Source organism: Myzus persicae, unplaced genomic scaffold (assembly GCF_001856785.1).
Source record: "Myzus persicae strain clone G006 unplaced genomic scaffold, MPER_G0061.0, whole genome shotgun sequence".
NCBI lineage: Eukaryota > Metazoa > Arthropoda > Insecta > Hemiptera > Aphididae > Myzus > Myzus persicae.
In genome coordinates this window covers 39,608-51,988 of record NW_019103267.1, presented here as the reverse complement: position 1 = coordinate 51,988, position 12,381 = coordinate 39,608, and the positions used below count along the sequence as shown (strand labels likewise).

The 12,381-nt window shown below is 33.8% G+C and overlaps 1 protein-coding gene across 1 annotated transcript in view; it reads left to right on the top strand.

Annotated features, from left to right (window-relative positions):
* Positions 1–12,381, top strand: part of LOC111034102 (peroxidase-like) — a 44,553-nt gene that overhangs the window by 18,098 nt on the left and 14,074 nt on the right. Inside the window, exons 3-4 of the mRNA XM_022315136.1 lie at positions 3,063–3,287; positions 5,646–5,816. Coding sequence (XP_022170828.1) covers positions 3,063–3,287; positions 5,646–5,816 — 396 coding nt within the window. The remainder of the gene's footprint in view (positions 1–3,062; positions 3,288–5,645; positions 5,817–12,381) is intronic.

The following is a 12,381-nucleotide window of genomic DNA, read 5'->3' as shown; positions in this document are numbered from 1 at the left end:
GGTATTATAGTTTTTATATATTATACAGAGCGTTTACGGGTGGAATCATAATAATTATTTTCTTTTCGATAAGACTATACCGACGACCGCCGAAAGCTCTTTGTGTAGGCCGTGACGATTATATGCCGACGATATAAATCCGGTAAAATTTCACCGGAGACGTATACACAAATTATTATTTCGGACACGTCTCGTACAACGATTTATTATAATATTATATCTTCCAGGCCACGAAACGGCAGCTGCGACGACCTACACTTCACAAATAGCACGACCAACGATTGGATACCGCAATGTAATCAGAATTATATAGAACCAAACGAACCATCGATTTATTAAAAAATATGATTTTTTCCCCTCTATAACGTATTCATACAACAGCATAAAACCACTTACATCAACGCCACCACACCACCACACCCCTCCACCAATCGAGTACCAATCTGCAAAATGTTAACTCCAAAATAAATGTCGTCGCGCCGATTACTGCACTTGGCGACCATCGGGTCGCAAGAAATAAAAACTATTATTCGTACCTATTTGATAATCAAAACAATGTAATTTTATCATAACCGTCGCGAAATTTCAACCATTGGTAATAATATTATATATTGTTTTCGGTGGACGACGAACGATCTGAGCAAGGCGGCTGCGGCGACGAAATTAATTGTTCTTACCGGACACGCGTTATCAACTCGACGATGATAATAATAATTAATATTTACCTATACATCATATTCAGATATTATTTTTCTACCGGTCCGTTTTCGATTTCACGAATCGGAAACGTTTTTCCGATGTACGGATGTTACCGGATAATACTGTAGTTGTGCGTTTGGACGACGATCATGATGATGGTACCATCACCCGAGGTCACGTGCGTCCGAGTCTCGAACAATAGATGGCCTCACCGCGTTTCCTTCGTCTCACAGTGCGTACTTTGTTTTTTTTTACCGGCTGGCACGCCGACGACGTCGACTTTTCACGTGCCGCGCATACAGCGTATCATTCGAAGTGTATACAGTGTGCACGTGGAAGATAATAATATTATTATGCAATTTGCAACCGTGAAATTTCATCGAATTGAGTTACACCGCTCGTATGCAGTATGCTCATATTATATAAATTTAACGAAATTAACGTAAGTTCGTATTTCGCACCGTTCCGTTCCGTAACGATGCGATGTATCCCGTCGAGGCATTCGTGAGCGTACGTTTTTGCCTGTCCATGTCCCTTCTGTTTTGCGTTTTTAAAGGTATGTTACACGAAGACTATCAACTGAAGTAAATTGATTTTTTATGTAAAATAATTTAAAAGTTGATTATTACAAGGGTTGGCGTATTATTTCCAAATTAAGTTTATTCACAAAATAATGTTCATTCCAATTATTTATCAGAGTTTCTTGAAAAAATATTAAATTAGCTTGTTGTATTATTTAACCATTTTATGTTTAAAACAAAAACAGTTCTTATACTTTAACGATCACGATTGCTTCGGCTTTCCGCTAGATAGCGGGCTATTTAACATATTAATCGTTACTGAAAATTAACTTATTATTACGTGGTTAATAATTTACATATACATAGGTACCTTACACAATTCAATTTAAATCCAAATAACACAGTATTTTGGCAAAGTTAAAAAATTAACAACACGTATTATAAATTATTGAAAAACACGCACAACTCTGAATAGTCTTACAGTTCTTTTCTTCATTTAATATACGTAGGTGACTTATTATTAATTTTAAATCTAAAAGAAAAACTAGAAATTAACTTATAATTCACATATTGCCATTGTTTTATATGTATTTACGCTTAATGTGTTATTAAATTGATTATAAATACAAGTACGGTATAGTAAATACTTTGAAGCAGTAATTGATTTTTTATTACAAAAATACATTTCATCTCAATCCAAAAAAATATTATTTACTGTTACAAGAAAGGTATTTCAAGGATTTTATATTTATAATCTTACCAATGATAATTTTATTCAAATTTCTTAATTTTTAATTTAAATTTAGTACTAACAAATTTGACAGAAGTAGTTTTTTATAAGTGTAAGGTCAGACAAATAATTACAAATTGAAACTTTCAAGTGATATAGATCCTCGAGTATCTGTCCTCTCAATTTTCTTTGATTTGTACTTTTAGACGAATGCCATAATATTAACATAATATAGTATGTGTTAAGGCTATTATTACCTAGTATCCTAAGCAATTAGCTTAATGCAATTATTTTATATACTAAACTGAGCAATAAAGCAAATTTATCCTTTACTTCTTCAATTTGGTTTCAGTATATTAATAATAACATTTAGTATGTACCCACACGAGTATAGTGGGAAGAACTGACTTTTATTTATTTGAAAAATCGTAATAAGCTAGTAGAAACTACCGATTACTATTGATATACACTAACTTATCTTATATTCCATCTAATGAAATGTTTCGATAATTCAAGTCTTAAACACGATATTGTTCGTAATACCTGAGAAAATAAGAGAGTACAAATAAAAACTACTCCGGTAGGAAATATGTATGCGACTGCATCGACACTCACCACACAATTCTTGTGATTAATTATCGTCCCATCATTTATAGGTGATTGGGGAGGAGTTTGATTAATATGCGATTTTTAATCGGGCGTGACACTTTTCTCATTTCCAATAATAATTACCGAATCGGTGAATATACTCGCAATGACATTACTATGAATGTATTAGGATTAGACATTTTTTCGCAATGTGCTGCGTATCCGTCAACATTTTTCCACCTCAACACGTTCAGGGGGAAAAAAATAGATAAATAATAAAATATGATTCGGGACAAGGTCGCTCGTGAAACTGCCGCAGTTTAATCGACATTTGATTATACCGTCCATCCTCGTGCCTAATCCGACGCACGGTGCCGTTTCACCGAGCACCGCGTGTCTTAGACGAAACGAAACGAAAATAAAAAACCCGAAATTAAATAATACTATGACATTGTGCCCACACAACTGCAGTGTTTGTGCAACCTATCTGTACGTTTGTATTGTCATGATTGTGTTTTCTGCAGGTACAGCCGACTCTCCTGCAGCTTCCAACGCCGGCGGCACGATGGTCACTGGTGCCCAACCTGTGGCCCAGCAAAACGTGGCCGACGTTTGCCTGACCAGCATACCCTGCAACCCTCGGGCTCGCTACAGGAGCTTCGACGGCAGTTGCAACAACTTACAACAACCGGGATGGGGCTCGGTGAACACGGCGTTGGTCAGACTGTTGCCGGCCGCCTACCAAGACGGTGAGTAAACCCGTCATAAACTTATTTATTTCGTACTATTCATTATTACCAACAAGAACATTAAACCCGAGTGGGTACGTGGTGAGTATAATACAATAATAATTATAATAAAATGTTATAATTTTTTGGGTGTACACACTTATAATATTATACGTGTTGTACACTGAATACGTCTTAATTACTTACCTATCACACTTTTAATATCATTCAACTACGTCCAAAATATGTTCTTTTTCGAGGTCGTTATCAACCCACAGTAGGTAGGTATAATATGTTTATTTAGTATACTGATTCAAATTTAGAACCAACAGTCATTATTTTTCAGCTCCTATATTTACCTTTACAGCCGTATTTAATTAACTTTCTACTATAATAATGCGCTTGTTTCACTTCTTAGTGCTTACATATTAAATGGTAATCAAATCGATTTTGAATTCACAACTTTTCGTGGTATAATAGCTACCAGTACCTATAACTGTGCATATACCGCATATACATAATATAGATGTACGTTCGAACATTTAGATGACATAACTACTATGATATTATGTTATGTACCTACACCTATTAATTATAAAACACGTTTCGGACAATATTTATATAGATCTGAACGGGTCTGCTTTTATTTTCATGTATATAGTAATTATAGACCGACTCAGTCTCGCCAAGGTTATGTACTTATGTAAGTACATATGTAGGTATACCTACATATCAAAAATATAAATCGATACGCTGGTAAATAGTCCGCTGTAATTACTTTAAAACGGTATTTCAATATAAGGTGTTCGTTTAGCGATAACTGCGCGTCAAAAAATCATTTCAAACGTTATTTTATTAGGTATCATTTATTATTATTATCATCGGCCGAAACAAGGTGAACCTCTAGAACGTTAAATTTTTACATTTTGTAAGTCACTTCAAAAGCAAGACTCTCGATATCGTTTTGTCCAGTAAATTTACTGTTTTCACAAACTCGAAATGATAGAAATATATAGATTACTACATGTTTTATTTATTTACACTTACCTACCGATATGTTGTGAAATGTCCCATTATAAAGCATTACATTCTATATATTATAGTATAATATAGACCGCGCTGGCGTATATGACATTATACGCAATAATCATGCGTACGTATAATATATTTCACTATAAAATCCTTAAGCTTTTATATTCGCTTCCATAGCAGCTATTCCATGTTCTCGGTAATTAACGGCTCCTCGATGCTTTTTCCACGTAGTATAATACTTCATATCGGGATCTTCGTTAAATAAGGGACGTGTAGGTAACCATGGTTACTTCCTTCGTTCGAATGGTTCTTTTATATAATACACCCTGAAATGTCTACACAATTTGTTATTATGTACGTATTGCGCTCTACTACAGAATATGCGAAAAGTACAGATGTTCATAGACTTTGAAGGTATCAATTTTCGTCCAACTTTTGAGTTTTGTATGTAAATCACCTTATATAACTCAACAACTATAATGCTGTATTGTTTATCGCAAAGTTCTCATATTCATACACAAAAAAGTGTGATTCAAAGCTAAATTACAATATAACCATTATTACACTAACGTACCCATGTAATTAGGTATTAATTTTAGAAAATATGTTATATACTATATTGTGTTATTAAATCACACCAATTAATTATTAATTACCCAAATTAATATACTATGGTTTCTGACCAGCGTAACGAATTATGAAATACTATTAGGTATGCAGTATGCGAGTAAATTTGACGTAATTTAATGAAAAAAATGTGACTTAGAAACTAGTTTCATTTTAGCTACAACCGCCTCGGGACATCCTGAAATCTGATGCACTTAGAGTCGATGACTACATTCGTGTTTTCACATATAGGCTCATGTATGCAGAAAATATTTTTTACTTTCTTTTCGAAACCGGTATGATATGCCGGACCTTAGTCGAAACTTTTGGTTTTTGTTTATTATAGTAATATAGGGAAGCCCGAAAACAAATGCGTTTAATAAAGACACCTTGGTACCAATAACGGTCGAAACCATATCGAAATATTCATTAAAGCATTCTTTATTTCACGTAAAGCGTATTGACGTTTTATTAGAACCAAAGAAGGTGTTTTATAATTATTTTAATTGCACAGTTATAGCCAGCTAGGTGTATATAACAATACAAATCTAGTATATACAATAAATTCGTCTTATATTGTGCGTACTGGCCTCTTTCTGCCTCTTATTAGTCCACGTCCGCTGCAGCCGAATAATAACAATACTAATAACTAAAAACTTTTCCCTCTAAATATTGTAATTAACGATGTAAATACACGGCACGCGTAATATAATATATTATAATATAACTGTCGTGCTTTAGGTGAGAGCAGACCGAGATTGACCTCATTCGGACGGGTACTTCCCAGTGCTAGACTGATCCGTACAACGATGTTCCCGGAGAGGAACGTGCCTGACATACGATTCACGCTGGCCGTTATGCAGTGGGCGCAAGTCGTCGCACATGACGTCACTCTGCTCACCGAGAAATCCGGTAAGTCGAAGCGAAAATAATAATATTATAATACGTAGCGAATTTCAGGTACCTACCTATATCATATATACGACCTGGTTCGTACAGGGTGTGTTTATGTAAAACGTCTGAAAAACGCTTAACGAATATGTAAATGAGCAAACAGTCATTATGATATTGTGTTCCGTGTTTGTTCTTGAAGCTGACGCTATCCTGCCGACACTACGTAAAATATATATATATATATTAGGTCTCGTGATGATATTGAAGCTTTACTGATTTTTGAATTTAATTATCTCATGCGACGATGTCGACTTTTATTAAATTAATCATACACTATCGTGATGCTGCAACGGGCATTCGAGCAAACGAAATGATTGCTCGTGTAAAAGATTTCAGTCAGATGCACTGCTGAAGTGTTCGGAATCACGCATTAAATCCAAATAAATAAAAGAAACACACGTATTCGGCCGTGATGAACAGTCAGTGTACCCGGTATTCCGGCAAAAAGAAAAATATCATAAAAAAACATTACACCACACCTGTTACCGGTTGAATTGTTTAAGTCAAAACGAGCTATTGATATTTTATGTATTCCGAAAGAAAGTAAAAATCGAACGGCAAAGAATAGAAAACATAACATTGAATGATATACAGCGTCCGTGTTGATAGTATTCGATTTGTCGTCGTATGATGCATGTACATGTTCTGCAGTAGACAGTAATTTATGTTTGAAATTCGGAAAAAAATAAGTCATGTAACTCATATCCGATTTATAAAATATAAAAAGTTTGACGGATAATCCTAATATTATGTTTATTTTTCATGGTATTTATAATATTATTATGTTATACGTCAGACGTTTTATTCTGTCCCCTCTGGATTAACGTAATAATAATGTATTATTTTTAAAGTGTCACGATAAAAGCTAACATAATACCACCTATAGATCCAACACTACAACTATATTATGTACTATATCACTTTTTTTTAAATGAGTGTTGACTAAAGCTGTGTAAGTAGTAAGTACTATGGTGTAGGTATAGGTATGTCATTATAATAATTTTTAAAGTGTAAATGTATTTTTTTTTTAAAGCAAAACATTCCTTAAGTTAATTCTCGGAATGTTATGAATAATCGAGTTTAAATTGATATTTGATACCACTCATCATAATATATCATACCTAAGTGTCTTATACAAAACCACTTTATGGCCGACATAAAGTGCATACTCTTCGTGTTATAGAAGTAAATCTTCATCGAGTTTATCTCTTTTATATCAAGACTAATTACAGCTCAAAAAAATATTTATTGTATTACGTTATTGATCGTTTTCTGAGTAGCCAAAATAATTTAAAAGATCAGATGAACTAAGAAAATACGAATTTCATATTTTTATTTATAAGCTACTAATTTATTTTAGTTATTTATTTTTTTTACAAAGGTTTTGCTTCGATTTTAATTACAGACAGGTATTATATTGTACACTCGCATAAGCTCCAGATGCTGTGTTTTTTTGAAATGTATTTAAGTAATCTTCATATTTTTTTAAAGGACATCGCATAAATAGGACAACGGTAATATATAATGACTACGTATCTACCTTCTAAACACTACAATAATAGCTCTTACATTGTACGTATGATATTAGGATAATAATATGATTTAGCCACATAGGTATGCTCACACAGGCTAACACGCACGTCGTAAGGTATGTACCTACGGCATACATTGTATACCACGTACATATAGTAACGACTGGATCATACAATGTGTTCGAAAACAACAACAATTGTGCAGGAGATCAGAAATGTGTCGAGTCCGTGACAAAAATCGATTGACTCTCGAACAACGGACCCATCAAACGAAACAGATTACATTTTCAATAAGACAAAAATATGCACACCGCAACGACGTTACATTGTGTGAACGAAATTTTTCCGTCACAACTGCAAACGAGTGATCTCGCTGGGATTTCGTGCAGGGAGCCCTGCAATACGTGATGCATTAGGTATATACCTATATACCACAGCGTGATTTTTACACTTATGGGATTGGTGCACGTGACGAGGTCGTGGACTTGACACAGTTTCGGTCACGGTTGTATAATTTAGTGGTGAGGAGGTATGCGCACCACTATCGTTCACAGTAATCGTATACTTAAGGGGATCGAACTCGGAGATTTGCCGCCTCTGCCAATAATAAATTATTGCACGCGTGATTATTATTGTTATTAATAATAATCGCATAGTTACGCGCAATATCATGTTGTATAGGTATCTATATATAAATATTTGAGACGAACGGTGTGTTGCGATAACAATATACGACTTACAACACGGTCGAGAATTCATCCAATTCCAACGGCTTTATGGGGTGGATAAAATCGAACGCACGGGAAATGCGATCTCAATTATCATAGTGTAGACTTTATTACGAATTCGAATATTACGCTCTCACGGAATCCTGCTTAGATCAATTGTTGTTCGTTGAAAATAGGACCCGTCTAGATATTATTCCTATATATAGTATATACTATATATATAATATATATACAGCATGTAACAGAAATAACTGAATAATGCAATAACTTTTGTTTCAATATTTTGATTTTTTTTTTTATGTATAATTTATAGTCACTTGCGCCATATGTATATAATATAAAAAAAATATTTTTATTTTTTAATAATGGATACAAAAAATTAAAAATTAAACTAAATTTTTTCTGGATAAGTTCAAAATAGCCAATTTGTGAATCTGATTATAAGAACAATTTTGATGGTAAAAAACTTTTATCTATGTCGAGTAGTTTATTTTTTAGAATTTTTTTAAATATCAATATTTTTTTGATTAAATTCATTTGGAACGTAATAACTTTTTTCAAAATATAATTTTAGGAAATTTGCTGACATGAGTATGTTTCCAAAATTATTTACCACTCATATAATGTTTATTAAATGTTGTCCTACATTAAGGTAGCATCTTTTTTTTTGTGGTCAGGTATATCTGTTACACATTGTATATTGCAGCGTATATACAATATACATGACTGCATCGGAGACTGCGATTGACCCGAGCAGAATGATAACGCGTTATCGCCTATTTGATATATTATTACGTCCATCTTAAAAAAAAAGTCATGACAAGGAAAATTTTCGTTCAGTAGAACCCGATAGGTGTTGTTTATTTCATTATTTTGAGTGAATTTGGATATTGTTCGATATAAAGCTATACAGGGACATTTTATTTGAGTTCTCTCGTTGATTTTATCCCGATATTACTGTTTTGAAGTTCACTATGACTTGTATCAATATTTTAACTCGTTAAAAAAAGAGTTTTTATGACTTTGTAAGTCTCAAATAGTGTTGCACGGTTGCGCGTGATTTTTAATATTTCGACGAGCCTTACATAAAAATACCCTAATATCATTCTATATTATTATATTTGGATATTTTTTTTTCAAAAATGATTTTATTTTATGATTTATTTTTAAAACACATATTAACAAGAAGGTATATTACCCATACGTTCAACTAAAAATTATCATTCTGTTGAAGGTATTGGCTGCAACACAATATTATAATACCTATACATAACGCGTATGCATAATAAATATCATAATATTATCGTACAACGTTCATATTATTAGGAATTAATCGTAATTATAATTAATATTCTATAAAAACAGCCCGACCACTCGGCACGCCGCACGACACGAGGAACGCTCGGGGAAACGTCTGGTACATTTGATTCCGCTCCGTCGACGTCGATATACGACGAGTGATGTAGAGACGAACGAAACGATATTGCAGATAAATGAATTAATTGCAATAAAGTGTAATGCATTGTCGTTTAAATAATTACCTGGAGTGCCGACGACGCACGTCTTCCTCGTGCACACAATGTTCACGATGAGTGTGTTATAATTAAACCCATCGCGAGTGTAGGTACAATATAGTTTAGCGCTTAATGAGACGACGTGTCAAAACAAATACCGACGAGGTCTGCGTGAGTGCGTGCGCAACAACGTTATACTATATTGCTATGATTATTATAATATTATAATACAATATTTTTGTTTTTTTTGTCGGTCGTGCGCGATCGAAAGCGTTTTTAATTAATCGGACGCGACGCGATCCGAGGCCGCTCGAGTCTCTACCCCGTGCAGAAGCTGCATTCCGGTCTTCCCCGTTTTGGACAGGCAACCGCCTCCGCCTCCGCCGCCGCGTTCGAGGTCGCTTTATCCGAGCGGCGCGTTTTCCCTGTATAAGACGATAACATTATTTTAATATTATGTTATTATTATCATCATCATCATCATCATCATCACCGCCACCGACGTCATAGTCGTAATAACATAACATTATATTATTATAATATGCAGTGTACAGGTGTATAATAAACTCACTAGTAGAATAGAATGTTTTATATTATCGTGACATTGTAAGCCGTACCCCCCCCCCCCCGCGCCGAATCAACCGCCTTCGCCGATCTACATAATATCAGCAGCCTAACATTAAATTATTGTTGGTCAATAGTCCGTCTCATTTCTATGACATACCTACCACAGCGCTACGGTGTTATAACAGTGGCATATTTAGAAAGGATGTCTGGGTGAAAAAAAACACGACTTTTGTACTTACTGTAAGAGTTTAACAGACAAAACGAGATATTGCCTGTAATATTCATATTTGTTTTCATAGTTTTTTTACTCGAATTAAAGTCGAAATCGATATTTAGATTCAAACCAACGAGTTTCTTTTAATACCGATTTCATTATTTATCGATCTTTCTTTTATTTCGTGTACATAAAATCTATATATAATTAAACTATACAAGATCACACTTTTAAATTAATATTTTGGACAGACGATACAGCGTACGGAGTAGTCACTATCTATATAGACATTATCAATATAAGTAATATAATGCATAATATTGTCGATACATATCAGTCGGTGTATTTAGACACCGCGGGCTTTCGTGTTGGCAAAGTAATATTTGACCACATTTTTAATCCATTCCATACTATATATAGACCCCAGACTCTGGATCAATTAGTTTTTGACCTAAGTCGTGACTCGTGGGAGGACTCATCGCCGCAATATGCTTAGGTACTCATTGTGACCTTTAGCTAGCGAGTGCAATACCGATTTTATATACCGCATTAACGGTTAGCCATATGGTACTTGATATTCAACACTTGGCCCAAGCGCACCCGGCATGTCAACGAATAAAAGTTAGGTATACATTTCAAAATGTGTACCGTTTTTAGATATCAGCAATAACTTACTCTCGGAAATTATTTTTTGGACTCGAAATGTTTTGCTCGACCCTTTGGGGGGGGGGGGGGAGTGGGGGTTATATATTATATTATTATATACTTGTGGATATACTATTGTTATTATAATATTATCGCCATAGGCGGCACACTATAATAGATAAACTATCATAAATACGTATACTGTAATAGATCGCGAATAAAAAAAGGATGCGGTTAATTTTATCACGACGCGTGTGTTCGGTGGCCTTATCGAACCACACGAATCGTTGCGTTCTTTATTCTTCAGCAGTGATTTTTATAATATCGCAGGCGTATGTTATAATAATAATAACGTAATGCCATGTTACCGGCGCACTGCACAGTCCTTAAAACGAATTTGTTCGTTATGCAGAATAATATCATCCTCGAAAATGCAATTTTAAAAACTGTTAACGTTCAAAAAAATAATGATAAAAATATTGTGCCCGCAGTGTGTTACGACCGTGATAGTAATAATATTATCATTCGAATAATATAGAGTAAGGACGGACTGATTCACCTACATTTTGAAATATAGAGCTGTGTTCAACACAGTGTTACGTAAATGGTTAAAATATGTTTTCACGAGTTCACCTGGAAATCGCAGGAAAACAATTCAGTCGAACAAACAACTTGACGATTGTAAAAAAAATTCACAGTGTAGTTATTAAATAATTTAATTGATCGAACAGTGTTATTATAATGGTGTGGAGCCATATGCATTAAAATTAACGAATTTTTTTCTAAAACTGCAATCAAATGTATTTCATAACTTTTATTCAAATTTCGAATGTAGGTATACTGTAAATCAAATCGTATAGAATCAATGAAGATAATAATTGCTTACTTCACACTTAGTTTTATTTTACTCACCCATAATATCTAAATGATTTGCAAATCGTGTATAGACCAGAGAATCTTTAATCTTTTTTGACCCACTTTTTGAAAAACTCGTATTAAAGTACATTGTATTAAATGATTAAAAGGATATCTAAAAATATACCAAAAGTTATGCTTAAAATGTGGTTGTAGGCCTCAAAAAAAAAGACGACGCTTTAAGACTCGGTTTGCGGGTTCAAGACCTCTGATATAGGCTGTAGAAATGTATTGTATTGTTAACAGTGTTGGAGTAATAATCTTATAAGTATAATGTACCAAGAAAAATGTGTATATATTTAAATAATATAAATTCTGTAAAAAATAAGCATACCATTATTATATTCTAGAAATCATTGTTTGTTTTGAAGTATACCTATCTACATTAAAACGTAGAAGTTTGTTTTA